A 19,249-nucleotide genomic window follows, 5' to 3' on the forward strand; every position below is an offset into this window, starting at 1 on the left:
TCACATACAATTATAAACTACAGCACAGGAAAAACTGAGCCCTTTTCTCAGTATTTTTCTCTACGTTGTGGGATAAAAAATGTACACAAGGCTGCGTAAGGATCTCAGGGCTGTACTTAAGGTACATCTTCAGCTGCCACTTCCCATGGACAGCAAAGAGGAGTGGACAAATCCACCCTGGTCCCACTGAAAAGCATATGGTGGTGAATATTTAGCATATTTAGGCTCAAACAATAATTCCCCAGATTGGTGGAATGGATCTGTTTAGGCTCAGAAAATAACTCCCCAGATTGGTGGAATGGATCCATTTAGGTTCAGATAATAATTATCCTATTTTTAAAACAACCTATTATGCAATAAAATAATAGGATTAAGAGAAGGGGTAAAAAGAGTCCCTAGAAGCAATGTTCCATGAAGATATCCACAATCTGCATGGCTATCAGGGAATAGCAGCAGAACTTGATAAGATCCTTTACATTTCAAAGCCTAAGAAGACAGAGCCAAGCATCTTGTGTTTATTTAATGTCAGAGATATGAAATATTTGTACAGTACAAAGCCTGGCTTGTTCAGGGTGGTCTCAAGGACCACCCACAAATGCATTTTCCTAGTACAACATGATGAGCAGAAATTATCCCTGGGGGATGTTTGTCATCCGGAGTAATCAGGAAATAACTTGACTATTACAGGGCTCAGTGCTCCTATTTATAGCTACAGACAATAAATGACTCCTTAAATTCCTTGCTCTCAGAAAATAATTTTTAGACTTGAAATGTATTGTTCTGCTTATGCCTCAATATGATTTATGGTCTTTCACCAGGATAGGGGAAGAATGAGGGGGAAAGACAGCTAGAGAAGGGGAAAAAAACATAAGGGACAAATAAAGGTAGGCATCTGCTTAGCTTTTACATGGAGAACTCCTAGCCCTAAATCTTCACCTAAAGCTTCATTGTGCAGTATTTACATTTAAATACACTTGAGGAGCAGCTCTGTAACAGCAGCTGAAAGTTAATGTGAGGGACCAAGTTGCCAGAGAAGGTAAAACAGTGAGGATAGAGCTGCACCTGAGTGACGTCTGTGGATTTTTTAGAAACAAAGCCCTTTTTTGAATGAAAGAATGAAATGCCTTCACATAAACCAGGCTGGGAGATCCATGTGGGATGGCCTCATTCCTGCAAACATTTGGAAGGATCACACCTCTTAGTCCCAGTGAGGGTGTTTAGTCAATAACAGAATTACAACGTGAAAATAAACCAAAGTTGTAAAATCTCCTCACTTTTACAGTACCTGGTATTTCTACGCTACAAAAGGGAATTTCTGCACTCTATTTCACATGTTTTTAAGAAAATCCCAACAGGGTGGGACTCTTGGGGTGTCCTGTGCAGGGCCAGGAGTTGGATGATCCTTATGGGTCCCTTCAAATTCAGGATATTCTGTGATTCCATGAACATTTTAATGAACAGTTTAAAATAAAAAAAAATCCTTTGCTGCTGGTATATTTTCATCTGTTTTTAAAAAAAATATATGAGATACTCACCATACTTCCAGAGACAATTCCAAAGTCATTTCTGTGACCTAAACAAGAAATACTTAAATATTGTTATAGCACTTAGAGAGGGAAAACTCACAAACACACCTGGAACACCAACTACTACTGTCAGAACTTTTCTTTCTTTCTTTCTTCTTCACTTTTTTTCAAAGGAGGGTATTTTTGGCACCTACAAATGAGATCCTTTTCTATGGATTTTTATTTTAAAGCACACAGTGTGATTCCAAAATACACCACTAGAATTGAATACAGTGGAAAATGTTGGTAAGTGCTGGCTTTCATTCCTCAGATCCCACTGTCTTGCCTTTCTTGCACTGCTAATCCCTTTCTGACATGCAGCTCATCCCTGTCCTGAGGGGATCTGATGCTCTTCACCCACTCATGGCTGGCAGGAGAGCCAGGGGATCACACCTAAGTGTCACCTGTGTGAGGGAATCACTGCTCTGTGTCCCACAGGAGCCACCAAGTGTCTCTCCACAGCTAAATATGGCTTAATTAGCAGTCAGGAAGGGTGACTGCTTCCAGCTTGCTGGAAAATGCAATAAATGTCACTGCACAATGGCTTCACTTGCCAGCCACACTGAACTGCCTGGCCATGAGCTATGGGTTGGCCTCCTCTGCCTTTCACTGAGCACAGAAAGCATTGCCTGCAGGCAAGAAGTTAAAAAACAATGATTAAAGCACCAATTCCCTGTCAGGCACAATTCAGGAGTACTGGCTGTGGAACTCAGACAGAATGGAGAGGGTATTTTCACCTTCCCTCTGTGCAATGGCCTTGCTGCTGCAGCCCTGGAGGAGTGACAGACTCAGTGTGTCCTCTGTGTAAAACCAGATTCTCCTCCTCACTTGGGGCATGTGAGCACCAGGGATGGAGCCACAACAGCCCACACTGAAGGGCTGCCTGACCCTCAGACTGCAGAGAAGGATCTGGGATGCACAGCTGCCTCTGACTCCCAATTCCTGAAATGGGAATTGCAAATGAGGCAGGGCATGAGCAAGGTGCGGGGAGAAAGAAAGAACAGGCAGAGAAACAACAAAGGGAGGACGTGAAGGAACAGTGAAGACTCACTGAGGAAGCACTTCAAAGGCTGGGAAGCAATTACACTATTCCCCACCTGGCATTACTAATTTAGAAAGCACTCCTGAAACCATGCAGTGATCCAATGCTTATAAAAATGTATGCAGATGAAAGAAACCCTTGGAGGGAAGCATTCCAACAGGGAGATTTCATGGCATTTTCTATACCTTACACAGACTGCCACAGACATTTCAGGAATATTATTTCATTTTCAGTTTCAGGAATTCTGTGTATACATTGTCTACATCGGGCTCCACCTGACTTCATCTCCCCTTAAGCATTTGCTTATAGATTTCAGAGTGTATTTGCCTTTTATGCACTGGTTTTTTGCCCTGTGACTCCCTACCAAGCTTTGCTGAACACTGATGAGAAGTTCAAGCAAGGCAAGGCCTTGTATTAATGGAATGAGCTCTGTGAACTGTGTTTGCAAAACGCATTCATCAGTTCTTTCTCACTGCCCCACCTCATGCCTGGCAGAACCAGGATCTGCTCTCAGCCCATGCTCTGGAAGCCAAAGGGTTACTGAAATGTAGTGAAATAAATATGCAGAAACTTCAAAAATGCTGTTATTTTAAAAAGGAAAAATAATGGAAGGTATAAAAATTCCAACTGCCCTAAGGCTATGCCAAATGAAATGCTAAACTTCAAAAACATATGAAGCGCTCTAGTTTCCAATAAATAGGCCCTTAACCAGTTATTTGCTGTTAACTATGCTTTAAAATTGTATCACATGGAAAACAACAGAGTGGTGACAAATCAAGATCTCTAATCAAAAAATAAACCATAGCCCAAACCAGAAATGCAGATGGTATTTATAGATATCAGTATGTGTAGAACAAGCTTAATTCCATCCAGCTTTAACAACAGTTTCCAGGAGTTACAGTACAGGCAGACAAGCCCTGTTCAAGAGACTCCATCTGATTTGCAGACATGTTTAAAGGGAATAATCCAATTACTGCATCACCTGCATCACTGCATGTTAAGCAGGTCTGTGTTACAACAAGCCACTTCCAGAAAGTGAAACATGTAATGATAAAAGAATTCCTGCAGCTTTCTGGAAGCCACAGGCAGCAGCAGGAGGGGCAATGCACTGACCAGCAAACTCTGAGTAACCCCACACTGACTGAGGCCATGAAACTAAACTGCACTGAGTGTGCAAGAAACTGCTTTAGGCAAAGGAAGTCCCAAACTGGACATTTAAAGATGATTCTTCCAGCAGGGACACCAAGGCATTCAGTGGCACTGCTTTGCTTAATTCTCCTCTCAGCAGGGCTGTAAGAAGATAGATAATTAAGGCTTAAAAGTGTCTTTAGGCATCCATGGGCAACAGTGAATGCTCAGAAAACTTCTGACCAGGGCAAAGTCATGAATGTCCAACTTACATTATTGAAAGTTAGCTGGACCTCCTTCTTCTCTCCCAGTTTCAGAGAAGAGATGGGAAACGTGGATGTGCCAAGAGTCTCATCCATAACATAGTTGGCATCCATGAGAGTAACCTGGAAGAGATATCCATATATTCAATTCCACTGCAAGAAATCCTATCAAAAAATTATATGGAAGAAGAATGGGCCTGACCGAACCCAGCTGTCAATGCCCAATGCCAACTGACATTTCTTTTAAACCAGGATAAGTGGAGGTGGCACTTCAAGGAACTGAACTGCAGGAGTACACCAGGATTACTCACAACAGGATTTTAATCTCAGCACCTTTACGGCAGCAAATCTCACCATCCTTCCAATACCTTCAAATTCCACATACAGTAGAAGCAAAGCACAGTACCTTCATATTTCCAGTCAGTAAAATTTCCCTATGGAGAAACTTGTATAGTTCTAACTATAAAAAACATCCAGCAACTTTTCAGAGAAGATGGAATCCACATACCCCAGCCTTGACTCCACAGACCAAGATTGTTACAGCAGTGATTTGGCAAAATGTGCAGCATTCCAATTTACACAAAGCTGCTCTCTGTATCCAGTCAGACCTTCAAGTCTCTTCTCATACCCTCCATGCTGGAGCAGAGACCTTTCAAAAATGTGATAATATCCAAAGAAGGATGTGGATATGGCAGAACACCATTCCATGCTTTTGCTCTAATCCATGTGGATCTATGTTTAGCAGACTTTTTTTCTCCCCAGTGGCTGCTTTCCAAGTCCTCAAGATATATAGAAAGAATTTCAAATTCTCATTTACATGGTTTTTATTAAATGAGATCTCCAGACTAATTTGATTTACTGGTTCTTTTTCCACTTTGTGGCATTATATCTTCTAAAATATCACATGTTCGTGGCTTGGACTGCATCTTTTGTAGAAAACAAAGGGAATCAAGATACAATCACTTGAATAATTAGTTGCTACATCTGGGATCAGCCTCTTCTCAGCTATAAAGAATTTTCTTCATCCTGTGCCACAAGCAACCCTTTGAAATTATGAATTCTCTTTCTTTTAGGACAGAGCTCATTATTTTAATGGTATTTACCTTGCTCTGTTTCCTTGGAGAACTTTATGCCCATTCCTGCAATCTCTGAGTTCTGTCTCTTAAAACCAAAAGCAAAAACTTCTTAGTGGGATTCTGAAGAGCTGCCTACACTTCAGAAGGCAAATTACCCTTGGGATAGAGTTAAAGATGCAAACTGAAACAATCCAAGGAGTCACAAGGATTGTGGAGTCTGAGCTTCAGAATTCACAGAGTATTTGGGTGGGGAGGTGCCTTTACATATTTCTGACACTGCACTCCATTGCAGAATCCAAAGGCTCTTTCCTACTCTGCCAGGTCCACAATTAACCATTATTAAATGTTATCATCTACTCTTTGAGGGTAATTATCAGGGAATTTTATTGCACTATCTCAGAAGCAGCAACAGCCTTTAGTTATTGTAAAGATGCATTTCTACCTATAATCCATCTTGCTGTATTTGTGACTGTAATAATTTTATCCTTTTCAAAACCCTTGAACCAAATTTCGTCCTCAAAAAATTGAAACATTCCTAGAGAACCTGCCTCAGTGAAAAGGAGCTCAGAGCAGGGCCCAGGCTCTGCTCCAGGAGACCCAGCAGTGGCACAGAGGAACAGGCAGGAACTGATGCCCAGGAAATCATTGTGAATTCCCTAATATCTTTTGTCTCTAGGATGCACGGGATAGTTCTTCAGATCCAACAAGCAATGGGTATTATGCTCAAACAGCAGAGCCTTCCCCAGGAGCACAATTCCCTTTTAGACCCAAGGTCTGATGGTCACAGGCTCAAGGAAAACCTTCACAGGCTGCAGCCTCTGTCCCAGTTGGCCAATGTAGACTGAACTCTGCAAGCTCTGGTCAGAAGAGAGCAGGTGGCAGGGCCATCCTCTGTGAAAAACAGAGCTCACAAAGGACCAGAGCTAACCTTAAATCTTTGCCATGCCCACTCAGAAAACACTCACAGCTAACATGCAGCTCTTGTGTGCAGCCTGGAGAAGTTTAACACAAGAGACTCAACAGTGGCTTGGCCAACAAGGCCGGAGTGTGCAGAAGAGCCCTGGGTGGGCTCCAGGCAAGGAGAACACAGCAGAACCAGCCTTTTGCTCTCTCTGCTTGGGCAGAGACTTGACTTAAGCCCCACCTATTCCCTATCTGTAAGGGCTGAATCAGGGTAGGAAGCAGGGAGTACTCCACAGCTGATGTGAGGAACAAGAAGTTACTATCCCTCAGGAGATGTCCAAGGGTGACTCACAGGCATATCTGGTAATGACTCTTCAGGCTACTCCTTGAATAACTCAATTTATCCACCACTGCTTGCTTAGCACCACAGCTAAACCCAGGTTTAACATTTTAAACAAAGAGGTGATCTTGAGACATCAAATGCCACACATGTGCAAGCCTCTGTTGTTTTACCCTTCACCTGCCCAGCCCAGCCATGGGATTTACCTCCAGGACATTCTCCAGATTGGGGTCCAGAATGAACTCAAAGGTCTCATCCCACACAGGGTTGATGTCATTGTTGAAGTGCTTGGTTCTCTTCCTGCAGTCAGGGGCAGTGGGGATGAACAGCTCCACGTAGGGATCTGGAGTGTCAACTGTGGAGCACAACACAGGTCAGGCAAGGGAAAACTCCAGCTTGGGCTGGAAAAATTGGTACAATTCTGTGTACCACTCATGGGAAAGGACAGAAAGATATGCAACTCATTAAGCTACATAAATGCAATGACAAAAATGATACAACAACTGTAGCTATGATATTTTCTGAAAAATCCTTTTGCTAGGATTTTTTCTCCTGAGAAGCTGAGATGCCACAAGAACAAAATGCAAAAACAATGGTTATCTGCCGCTGTGGAATGCAACAGGTGCATCTGTGATTGGTCTCATGTGGTTGTTTCTAGTTAATGGCCAAACACAGTCAGCTGGCTTGGACTCTCTGTCTGAGACACAAGCCTTTGTTATCATTCTTTTCTTTTTTTATTCTTAGCTATCTTTCTGATGAAATCCTTTTTTCTATTCTTTTAGTATAGTTTTAATATAATATATATCATAAAATAATAAATCAAGCCTTCTGAAACATGGAGTCAGATCCTCATCTCTTCCCTCTTCCTCGGACCCCTGTGAACACTGTCACAAACAACACCAACAATCCCCCCAAAATAAACATTAGGGTTTTAGGAGGAGAGGGGCAAAGCCTTGAGCAAACAGAAGGGCACAGGAACTGAGTCAAGTTTATTGAGAATATGCAACCATCTGCCAGAGTGGTGTTTTTAAAAGCTTTTACTTCTTCCTCTCTTTCTAGCCTTTAATGGCTTTGGCTCGTGCCACAGCAGCAGGTATCCCACAAAATAATGAAAACAAGCAGTTTGCTGTGGGTTTTGGATCCTCTTTCACCTTTGCTGGTTTGGGAGCAATGGAGGAAATCTGTCCCGGCGCTGCAGTGCTGCACACAGCATAAGGAGCACTCAGTTCTGAAACACTGCCACCACCACAGCCCTGGGGAGTCACCACAGGATGAGGACATCTCATTTACACAGCAGAACCCTGACTGGAAACAGAGATATGGGAACTGCAGCTGATAGGAATTACTGGGGGAGAAAAGAAAACATTGACATATCCCATCGGATGTGTCTAAAAATAGCCATTCCCGAGAGCACAGAATGCTGCCATAAAAATGAACTTTCTAACAGTGAAAGCAGGGGTTTTCTGTACAACGAGGGGGGGAGTTTGTGTCAAATGGGGCCAGGGCTCAGAAGCCTCCCAGGAGAGCAAAGGAAGTTATTTCTGTGGTTACGGTGGATCAGGAAAAGTTTCCTCCTCTGCTGTGGTGAAACACCCACATCTTTCCAACACTGAAACACAGAATCACAGAATGTCCTGAGCTGGAAGGGACCCACAAGGATCATCAATCAGTGCAACTCCAGGCCCTGCCCAGACACCCCAACAATCCCACCCTGTGCATCCCTGGGAGCATTGCCCAAACCCTCCTGGAGCTCTGGCAGCCTTGGGGCTGTGCCCATTCCCTGGGGAGCCTGGGCAGTGCCCAAATTAAATCTTATCATGAGAAAAAGCAAGTTCAAACATTTCTCCTTGTACACATTTTCAGTCTAAAGCTACTTTTTTCCAATAAAGACAAATTTTAGAAACTGTGGGAGTTCAGTAAGACCTTATCCATGAGATTCCTGAGGACCAGAATCACTTCTCCCTCCTACTGGGAGAAGAAGGAAAAGAAGATAACAAAGAAGTTGGGTAATTTCAAATCAAATCAAGTATCTTTTGGGGAAAAAACCCTGACCAAACAACCAAAAAAAAGGCTTTTGGAAACCACTCGGGAGGTTCTGAATGTGTCCCCAGGCAAATCCTATTCAGTGTTATCCTAATCCAGCTTGTCAAGGAGTTTTCCACTGTGCTCCATACCTGTGGGGCTCAGCTAATTGCTACATTGAGGTGGTCTCAGTGCTCCTTGAGTAATGAAAAAGCCGCTATTTTAAGCTGGGGATCAGTGAGGAAAGACTTTAAATAGCAACTTTTATTAGCTCCTGAGGAATTATGCCTGATCTTGTCTCTTCATTTTGGGCAGGGGAACTGGGGGATCAAGCCCCAAGTCTTTCCTCACGGGCAGATGTTCCAACTTGCCAACTTTTCCATTCCTTCCAACTACTACACAAAGCTCAGCCACAAAGAAAAGAACCTCTGAAACTAAAAACCCATAAAGTGGCAAGGTCTTGCTAACTCTTGATATCCAGCATGACTTTGGCAATGAACACCCAGGGTTACCCAGCCAAGAGACTGAAGTTGCCTACAAAAACCTGGATTTTAGACAAAATCCTGATGGCTGAGCAGAGCTCTGGGCAAAAGATCAGTGCCTCCCTCTCCATTCAGATCATGCTGTGTGATCAGTCCCAATGCTTACAAAAATCCAATTTTTCTTATCAACACAAACAGCAAATGGTTTCCAATATCCATATTTAAAATCCCAAAGCATGTAGAAACCCCAGACCTCTGACATGCAGATCCACCACTACCTTTCTGTCAATCAAACCCCAGTAGGTGTTGAAACAGAAACTAAACCCAAGGCATGGATCAACTGAACTTGGAAAAATCAGCCTTGGTAGTTCAGTACTGCCAAGTCACCTCACTCCATCTCTTTATTAGCTTTTTAACCAAAGGCAAAGATTTAATCACCTGCCCTTTCATGTTTGAAAGTTTATTTGGAGCTTTTTCAGCTAAGAAAATGAAAATCTATTCTTTTTTAACTTCCTTCTTTAGATGAAAATATATGGGAAGACTGCTTGCTCTGATTAAGATACTGCTATAAGCAATACTAAATACTTCTTTAAGATATATTATATGAATCAAAATCTAACTCCTTGGATCCTTGGATGGGGATCAAAAACTACTAGCAACCTGGCAAATAACACAGAAGTATTTAGCTAATGTATTTCAAAACATTGAAGTTATCAAATGTACATTAAACAGCCAGCGTGCACTCTCAGCATTCCTGCCTGGGCTTCTGCTAATTGATTTGCTAGGTAACGTTAAAAAAAAACTAAGCTGAAAATGTAACTAAAAGCAGCTTGATCAGCCTGTAATCACAGAACCTCCAAATGGTTTGGGTTAGGAGGGACCTTAAAGCCCATCCAGTGCCACCCCCTGCCATGGGCAGGGACACCTTCCACTGTCCCAGATTGCTCCAAGCCCCATCCAACCGGGTCTTGGGCACTGCCAGGGATCCAGGGGCAGCCACAGCTTCTCTGGGCACCCTGTGCCACCCTCACAGAGAAGGATTTTTCCCTAGTACGCCATCCATCCCTGCCCTCTGGCAGTGGAAGCCATTCCCTGTGTCCTGTCCCTCCATTCCTTGTCCCAAGTCCCTCTCCAGCTCTCCTGGAGCCCCTTTAGGCACTGGAAGGCTGCCATCCGTATTTTGTTTTTAAGAGGAAGAATCATTATGATGTATGGGTCAAAAGCTGCCATTAAATCATGACAAGAGAATTATTTATGTCTGAGAATGATCTCTATCTGGACCTGATGACCTAAATGTCTTTTCCAACCTTAAGGAAAGTTCCTCTTTTGGGGAACTGGTCCTGTGTTGCAGCAGCTGCCTCAGCAGCAGCCACGTGGGGGAATTGCACTTGTTCCCAGGACATTTCTGAGGAAAGCAGAGTTTCTGTGCAGCTCAGCCCTGAGGCTGTTCCTTATGCAAGCCTGCTGCTCCATCACCATTTCTCAGAAACAAGGCAGGCTGAACCAACAGTTAAGCATGAGTATCTCAAACCCCACCTGCCCTCTAAAAAACACAATTAAGCCTTTCAGCGCTGATGCCAATGAGGGTCCTGCAATTAGCAGCTTGGAGGCAGATGAGGTCTTGGGTAATTAACAAAATGTTGGTGATAATCCAGATTTACAGCCCCCTCCCACCCAAAGTTCCAGGGGCTGAAGACACACATCCAAAACCAAGAGCAGAGCCAGCATCCCCTCTGCTGGTTTTAAACTGCTGCTTTGGGAATGGCTGAGAGGTAGAAAGTAAGGATTCACTGACTTTTCCTCATCTGATTTATCTCCTTTATTTAAGTAATGGCTATAGGATTCTCCCTTTAAATTACATTGTGAATCACCAAGTGAAACACACAGTGGACAATAATTAGGGTCAAACGTTTTCACAGTGAAAAATGAGTAATACTTTAAGCAATCTGGCTATTAGGGAAACCTGTAAAATTTTTTGCAATGACTGCAAACCATTTGATCTTGTGTTATTAAGATTGGTGAGATGGCTGTCATCAGGCCTCTATAGTAATATGATAAATAGTTCAGATATATGATTTATATTTCAGTCATTCCAATTTCAATAACTTCAACAGCATAATTACCATAAAGAAACTATAGAAAGCCTGTTCAAATATAACACTGAGATAGACACATATCTATCTCAAAATAAAAAGTGGTAATAACCCTTAATTTATCCACCATTAAACGCAATCCCATTGATAAAAACTTACTAGGTCCCAAAGGACCATCTTTGTGTATTTCCCACCATTTTTTGGCTTGCTGCCCCACACTACAACTTGTTCAGCACATGCAGCTGAGTAGCCTGGCTGAGGTCAAGCCAATAATGGGAATTGCTGGACGACCTCTCTCTCCTCAAAGGGGAAGGAAGCTAAACAATTACAGAATTTCTACTCAAATTGTGAATTTGCTGGGGCCTCACAGTGGCAGAGAAATATGAGTTGGTGTCTCTGCCACGGTCAGGAGAAAAAGTAATGAATTTTAAAATCGTGGGTTTTCCCAGATTCATGTGATTTTTCAGTTCTTAAAAAGGGAATTCTTAAAAACTGCACTAATCAATAACTGTCCCTCCAACCATGGAACAGATACTTGAAATGCTCCAGACAAATCCATAGCCTGGCAATAATGCAAATACTAGGAGACTTGCCAGAAGGCCACAGCAACCTAAAAACCCCAGGAGTACTCCCTACTGCTCGTGTTTAAGGCACCAGAGGGAATGCCAGGGCTGGTGGCTTTGGGGATTTTGCAAAGGGCTGATGCAGTGCCAGATTCCGTGAGCGGAAGGTGACTCCAAGGGAAACAAGGCACCTCTGAAGCTGCACCTATGCTATGAGAAATCCTGGGATTAGGTAACACCTTCATTAAACATTATTTGTGCCTTTTATGACAGTGCTTTTCATCTCTGGCACTACTTCAGTGGAGGAAAGAACCAGCTCCCAGCACAGGCTCTGCACTATCACCCAGTTCACTGAGGCAGGACACCAGTGCTTCCACTGATCCAGCCTTGAAAGGGCAAAAAATCCCAAACAAGTCAGCTTTTGGTCAAACCACATTTGTAGAAGGGCCAAGAGGAAAAGAATCACTGCCTTCTCTAGGTTATCTGCACAGGCCCCAAACTGATATAGTTCAGATTCTTCAGCTCATGCTTTTAAGTAACATTTTCAAAATGAATTAAAAGTCTCCTTCAGGCAGCAACCTGTAGAACTCCTTACCCAAAGAGCTGTGGAGGAGAAGACCTGTGTGGATTGAAGGAAAACCAGTGAATTTTCTGCAAGAGAAACTCAGAGACAGCTGATGACCCCAAAGGCACATCCAGCTCAGGGAGTCTCAGTGAAGGCAGCCAAGGAGAGGACAGGATCAGTGGGAAGTGTCACACTCTTACTCTGTTTGGATTCCTTCTTTACATCTCACTATGACTGATGTTCTTCCCAATTCTCCCATGGATCAAGCATTAGTCCAACCCTAACACATCTTCAAAGCACTCCTGGGACAGGGGATGAGAGGGAAAAGAATCAAAAGCAAGAAAAAGTCAAATTATCACAGGGGACAAATGGGAGCTTCCTGCTAAATGGAAAGGCCCAAACTGGAAGGACAGTGACATCCACAGGTCCTGGAGGGGAGCCCCACCAGGAAGCTCTGCCTGGTGCAGAACAGCACATGGGACAGTGTCACAACTGAGATGGCCATGATATCCAGAGCACCACCTTACCTCTTCAGAAGGCTGCAAGCATCCACCCTTCCTGTTCTTTAACTCAACCTTTTATCCCCTCCTGTTGGTGCCCTGCCCTGTGTGCCCTCTGTTCCCTTTGGTGGCTGCTCAGTGCCCCTGGGCACTCCATGGCTCATTGCTGTCAGTGCTGCTCACCTGCTGCTCACAGCTGCACCCACTGGGGATGAGGCTGGGCCCATTCCCAATCACCACACACTGTGTGCCTACAGGACAGGAGCAGCTCCCCGCCAAGCTCTGGGGCTGGTCACAGCCTGGAGCAGGGACAGAGGGCTCTCCAGCCACACAAGATGGATCTTAGGCCTAAGCCAGCACTGCTCCATGGCACCATCACAGCATAACAGAGTCACAGGAGAGCTTCGTAAGGATGGGAATGAGTTTTCACCAATGTCTCACAGAAACAGGTCCTCCCTTGGTAACTCCATGGCAAGCACTCTCAGACAGAATGTCTCATCAAAATCGTATTTTTGCAGCTGGGAAGAGCAACATTATCTGGATCAATTTCACTGTGGAACACAAGAGCCCATTTCTAACACAACTTCCACCTCCCAGCACTGGATATCCACACAAAAGGGAAAGGATACTGGGTGTGCCAAGGAAACTGAAATCTAGCATTTGGTTGCCTCAGTGTTAGGCTGAAATCTGCAGCAGACATCTTGAGCAGTTGTTAGCAGCACCGTTCATTTAAGATTTTTTTCTTTTATCCGTCTTTTATGGATCCATATTTCAGCCACATGAACACTTGCATATGCAGCTTGTAGGATGTGGAGGATTGGCCAACTCTGACCTACTTTTCCCATGCTGTTAGGCTGGAAAAGGGGAGCAGTTTAGCTTGTTTTCCCCTTGCAAAAACCAGGAGCTGCTCCAGGGCCTTGCAGGAAGAGCCTTATCTGATGGCACTGCACCAGGTAAGTGCACTGTAGCTAATTCAGGGTGCAGGACTGGCCAGCTGTAGTCCAGACAACAGCTGGATGAGTCCTGGATTAGCTGCTCTAACACAAACGATAACACAAGCAGACAGATCTCCAGTTGCTTCCTTTCAGCTAGGCCAGGTTTAAAACCCTGCTCACACCTGTCTGGACTGCCATGACTTGGTTAAACAAGCCAGCTCCAACCCCAGGAGCTCTGGCTCACAGGGAACAGCCCCAGGGGACAGGGGTGTGAGGGACAAACAGAGCATGCTGGACATCCCTTCCTCATTCCCAGATCCCAAGACCAGACAGGTAAAGTGTGTTCCCATCCCCGTTTCCTTTGGAGATGCAGGAAGCCATGAGGAAGGGCATCTCCTGAACTCAGCTGGCTGCAGTGACATGGGCTGACCATGCCAAAAGCCACCCAGGAGCTGCTTCCCAGCTCTATTTGGCCAAGTTTTGCAACCAGAGCTGAGGTCTGGTGACTGCACTGCTCCCAGCTCTTGTTCATCTGAGCAGCTAAACTGCAGTGGAGATGAATCCTTGATTCCAACGGGGTGGGCAGCAACTGGGAGAGAAGCTGAGTGCCAGTGCTGCAAGCTAGCAAACTTTAAACATTTTTAAAAAGGGAATTTTTTCCTAAAAACACCCAGAATGTGGAAACCCAGGGCATTGGGAATATTTCTCTGTCTGCTCGGGGGAGCACTGACTTGGACCCTCATTCATGGAGAAAGTTTCCCAGACTACAAGATAAACTAGAATCCACAAAAGCGTGAAATAGATTATAGAGAGTAGAGTAGGTGCGTCACTTGGTGAGAAATTTAGGTTTTGGAGTTTTTAGTATGTTGTGGATGGAAGCAAGATAGAAGGGTGTCATCCTGGGTTTCTTCTTCATGCTTCTTCTTCCTTCTTCTCCATGGGTTTGGGTGGCATTTTGTAATTGGGCAGAAAAGTCCCATTGCAGCTCTTTGGGATCAGTTATTGGGTTAAAAGGGAAAATAATCTAGGTGTCAGTTCTTAATTTGATAGTTTAGTTTTAAAAGACCCTGTAACAAGAGATTGTTGGCCATTTTGTGCCTTCTAATGAAAAGCTGCCCAACTCACAGTAGTGAGACTGTTTTACTGATAAGAAATAATAAACACTTGAGTCTGATCATGAACTACTGTCTCAAGTGCCTTCAATCCAGACCCAGAGAAACCAATGACTCGTACCCCCACACTGGAATGACACTGTTCATTGCTACAGCATCAAAAGAAGATGAAGCAAGGAAAAGCTGCAAATCCCAAACAGGATTAAGCAAGATGAGTGATCGCTAAGAGCAGAGTCACACAACTGGTTCCCTCCGTAGATATCACCATTTGTTGTGAAAGCCAGTACACTTAAAGATAGAAGACAAATTTTACAATGCTTTCTCTGACCCAGTTTTCCACCAAGATCCTTGAAAGTCCAGAAGGGGAGAGAGATGTTATGGAAAGGAGATCGAGTTTGCAAGCATTTCTCTTCCACAATGCTGCAGTTTTGGACTCTGGGATTTTTCCTACAACTTCTTGTACTGTCGTGGAAGTAAGGAAGGGTTCTACAGTTTGGGTGGCATCTGAGTAGACTCAAAACTACATATCTACTATATGAGAACTCACTGGGCTAGAGGGAAAGTCTTTTTCAGGAGGTCCAGTCAGACAAGTGATTTTACAAGGTCTGCAATCAGCAGCAAGCTATGCAATTAAGATAATGAAATCTTCACCAAAGCCACGCAGATTTCCTGATTTTCCACCTTGTAACAGCTTTATGTAGCAGGTTTGGGGCAGCAGGGGCATAGAATCCTAGAATGGCTTGGGTTGAAAGGGGCTGTAAAGTTCTCCCTGCCATGGGCAGGGACACCTTTCCTAGCCCAGGTTGCTCCAAGCCCCATCCAACCCAGCCTTAGGCACTGCCAGGGATCCAGGGGCAGCCACAGCTTCTCTGGGCACCCTGTGCCAGGGCCTCACTACCCTCATAGAGAACAATTCCTTCTTAATGTATTTTTTTTGTCTTCTTTTTCATTGAACTGTGTTTCTGAATTCAGCAGGGTGCATTGGCTGACCCCAATCCCAATGACAGCTGGTAGAGGGATGCAGCAGGACAGAACGAAAGGTGTACAGGAGGTGGGTTTTCCTTTATTCCGGACTGTCCTGGGCTGCTACAATTAACTGGCAATAAATTACAGTCATTTTCTCTGAGTGAGCCTGTTTGCCTGTGTGGTGAGAGGTGAGAGCTGTCCCTGTCCTCACGTGACCCTCTTGTTCATGTTCTCTCCCTGTGCTGTTGACAGAGGGAGTGACAGCAGCCAGCCAAGGTCACCCAGCACCCACCTGCTGCACTTACTCAGCTCATAAACCTCGGGAGCTGAGCACACCTCCCAGAGCAGCAGCCTCCAAACCAGGATTTAAACCTTTGTACAGCCGAGGTATCCAGGGTGTGGGAGTCACATTTATCACTCCCACTCCCAGGGAACAATAAAACTGAGACAAGTGACACCAATAAAGGAAGGACTTCTATAGAGACAACAGTAATGGGCAGACACCTGAAATAAGAAGGGACTTGAATGAACTGATGGGAAATAAAGGGTCTACCCTCAAACCTCTTTTGCCCCCTTCCCACCACCCTGGGTGGGGAGTTCTTACAGGAAATCTCATTTATCACTCCCACACACAGACTCAAGGAATGACAAAATGGCCTGAGGATGACACAACCATTTACACTGTCCATTCATGAAGAGCTCAAGAAACCCTGGAAAACTTTCTAGAAATACTGGTTATCTGCCCAGCCTAGGCTTGAGGAGACAGAGGTGTGGATGGCCATGCCAGAGGAGTCAGTGCCTCCATGCCACCCATTGTGGGGGGCACCACACACACCAGACCTGCCAGCTAAAACTCCTTGAGCACAGGTAGAGTTCAGGGCCTCCAGATGAAAAATGTCACACAAAGCACTTCAGCATATTTCATAAACTTAGATTTGCTCAGATCTCTCAGAGCTGTTCCAGAAAGTCTTGGAAAGGCTGATCCCTCATGTTGCCCCAGGCCTCCATCACACCACAATTTAAAATTGTTCCAAGAGCACCTCTGGTTCATAACCTAGACCAAAAACAACAGAAAAAATTAGGGGAACTCCTCAGAAGGGTCAACAGCTTGGGAGTGTCCGTGAGGGAAGTGAAATTCAGGTACCCACCCCAAACAGGGCTCACACATGGTCTGTCACAGCCATCTTCCTGTCCTTGAGACAAAAAACCTATAGAAAAGTTCAGCAGTTCCCTCAACAAGTTTAATTTTTGGCAAATCAAATAAAACAAATATAGATAGATAGATAGATAGATAGATAGATAGATAGGCACAATCAACTGTAAAGCCCTTCTACACTCTCAGCTTCAAGCACCTCCCCACAGTAATTAACACAATCATTAATTTCATCAAGTAGCTGCCAGGCTCCCATGACAGGGAATAAAAATACTTTTAATTTTCCCAAAAAAAAAAAAAAAAAAAAAAAAAGACGCAACAATCTGTTTTTTCTCATTTTGGGGGATCTGCCAGGACCCCAAGGACCAGCCCTGGGTCCTTGAAGCTCACCCAGAGATGCCTCAGCCTGGGGGTGCCTCAGGCTACTGAGCTCTGGCAGTTGTCTCAGACAAGAAGCCAAGCAGGTTTCAGTGGCCCTACAGCATCACTCTGGCACGTTTTATCAAAATAAAATGTTCTTCCTGAGCAGCTGCTTGATTTTGATGACTTGCTAAGATAAGAGGACTTTTTTGTTTTCTAGAAAAAAAATACAATTATATTGAAGAATAATATTCAAAGTCTATACTATAGGACCATATTTGATCTAGTGCACAAAGTTGCCATGGCTTTTTTTCCCTGCCCATGTTGCCCACACTGCCTCATGACAGACACCTGCATCCAAGACCTGTGTAAAGCCTTTGTTTTTCCATTTAACTCATTCTCTTACACACACAAACTCATGGGCTCCTTGTTCCACTCTTCTAGCTCCTCTCCTGAGGTCTTCTTATCTAAAGACCACCATATGTATGAAATTATATATATATCTGTATCCACACACCACTGCATCTTCCCTGTGTGCTGCTTCCCCTCACCCCACAGGGGATGACAGGCTCACAACTCCCTCTTTTCCCCTTTTCCAGGGCTCCCCTCTCTTCCCTTGTACTTGTGGCTGTTGAACATCCCCCTCTCAAGTAACCCTCCTGCAATTTTAGCAACAACAGCAGATTTCAGTGATGAAAACCCCCTGAAGCAAAGTGCAGGATGGGTGGGTCAGAGCAGCTGATGTACTTTGACCCAAAAGTAGTTTCCAGGAGTTGGGAAACACTTGTATGTCCAATCAGCTGGATGGGAGAGCAGGAGACAAAGGTCATACTCATCCTCCCTGCCCCAGCCTGCAAGCACTGGGAAAAGGGAGAGGCAGCCTGGCAGCAAAGCAGACAGACATAAGGAAAAAAGGAATATTCTTTTTGCAGATTCAGCTAATATTCTCTCCCTTTCCCTCCTTAAGAGCAGAGCAGAGTTGTTCTTCCTAGTGGTTTCCTGTTCAGCTGTGAAGTCCAGAGGCTCAGCAGCCTCCCAGAAAGAGGAAGAGGTGCTGTTGCCATCCATCTCCCCACCACAGGATCTGCTGGACCGTTTGGGTGGGTTTTCTTTTAATGGACTTACATTTTTTTCTGCTTTCTGCACTGACTCAGCAGAGCTGAGGCTCTTTTTATCCCCCACCAAACCACAGCCCAGTGAGGTGGCAGCAATTTCCAGTTTCACTGCACTCACACAGCACTTCTGACCCAGCCAAAAAGCTAATTGTAGGTGTTGCTGGCTTGTAGGCAAATCGTTTACAACTCACTCAGCCCTCCTGGATCAATGAAAGGAGGAGCGGCACATCTGCTCTCTGAGAGTGAGCACTGACACGGGGACACTGCTTTAGACAGACAGACAGAGAGACAGACAGAACTCCACCACCACCCCACTGGCAACCACTTAATGCACAATGAGTCACCAGCTCCCCCTCCCTGCCCAGGCTCACAGGAGAAAAGCAAAATAGAAAGAGATGTACTCACGCATGTCACCAATGGCTCCTTTGGTGACATTTGTGGCTTTCCTTACTGTCACAGTGAATATGTGTGAGTACTGGTGCTCCACCTGAAAGTCAGAGAGTGAGAGGTGATTAAGATCCAGAACCAAGAAACACCCCATCTCTCAAAAGAAGTTTTCATTTTGTCCAAAAACAGAGAGAGAGAAATCACCCAGTCAAAACAAAAGGGAAACTCATACTGGATAGAGCATCCTAAAGCTGAACTGCACCCTGGAGCTTTACCAAGAGGTACCTGCACTGGGGCTGCTGGATTTTCCTGCAGCCACACCTACTAATCTCAACCAACAACACTCCCTCTCACCACAGAACCTGCTCCGAGGCATTTAGTCAGGCAGCAACCACTGAGAACGGCAAGGGAAAAATAAAAATGGGCTTTTTTACAGCTTGTCTTGGTAATTGCCTTCCCCTGCTAAAAAGAATGAGAGGAATTACTTCAAAGTCTGTGTTCTGGAGCAGATAAATGCACAGTGCACACACAAGGGGTAAGAGTTAGTGCTGTACTTTCTAGTACACATCAATATTCAGTGTGAAAGCAGCCTCAAGACAATGTAAGGAAGGTGCAAAGCAAGCTGTCAAAACAGCCACCAGCACCTTTCCTGCACTTTCTGGAGGTTCTTGTTTCCTGC

General features: G+C 44.5%; 1 protein-coding gene across 1 annotated transcript in view; it reads right to left on the reverse strand.

The window, feature by feature from the left end:
• Positions 1–19,249, reverse strand: part of PLA2G4A (phospholipase A2 group IVA) — a 67,295-nt gene that overhangs the window by 26,302 nt on the left and 21,744 nt on the right. The window contains exons 4-7 of the mRNA XM_054286198.1: positions 18,589–18,670; positions 6,524–6,672; positions 4,008–4,121; positions 1,536–1,573 (exon numbers count right to left, since the gene is read on the reverse strand). Of these exons, the coding sequence (XP_054142173.1) occupies positions 1,536–1,573; positions 4,008–4,121; positions 6,524–6,672; positions 18,589–18,670 (383 nt within the window). The remainder of the gene's footprint in view (positions 1–1,535; positions 1,574–4,007; positions 4,122–6,523; positions 6,673–18,588; positions 18,671–19,249) is intronic.

This window comes from Melozone crissalis, unplaced genomic scaffold (genome assembly GCF_028551555.1).
Source record: "Melozone crissalis strain CALT ecotype California unplaced genomic scaffold, PUWL_Pcris_2 ptg000045l_1, whole genome shotgun sequence".
Classification (NCBI taxonomy): domain Eukaryota; kingdom Metazoa; phylum Chordata; class Aves; order Passeriformes; family Passerellidae; genus Melozone; species Melozone crissalis.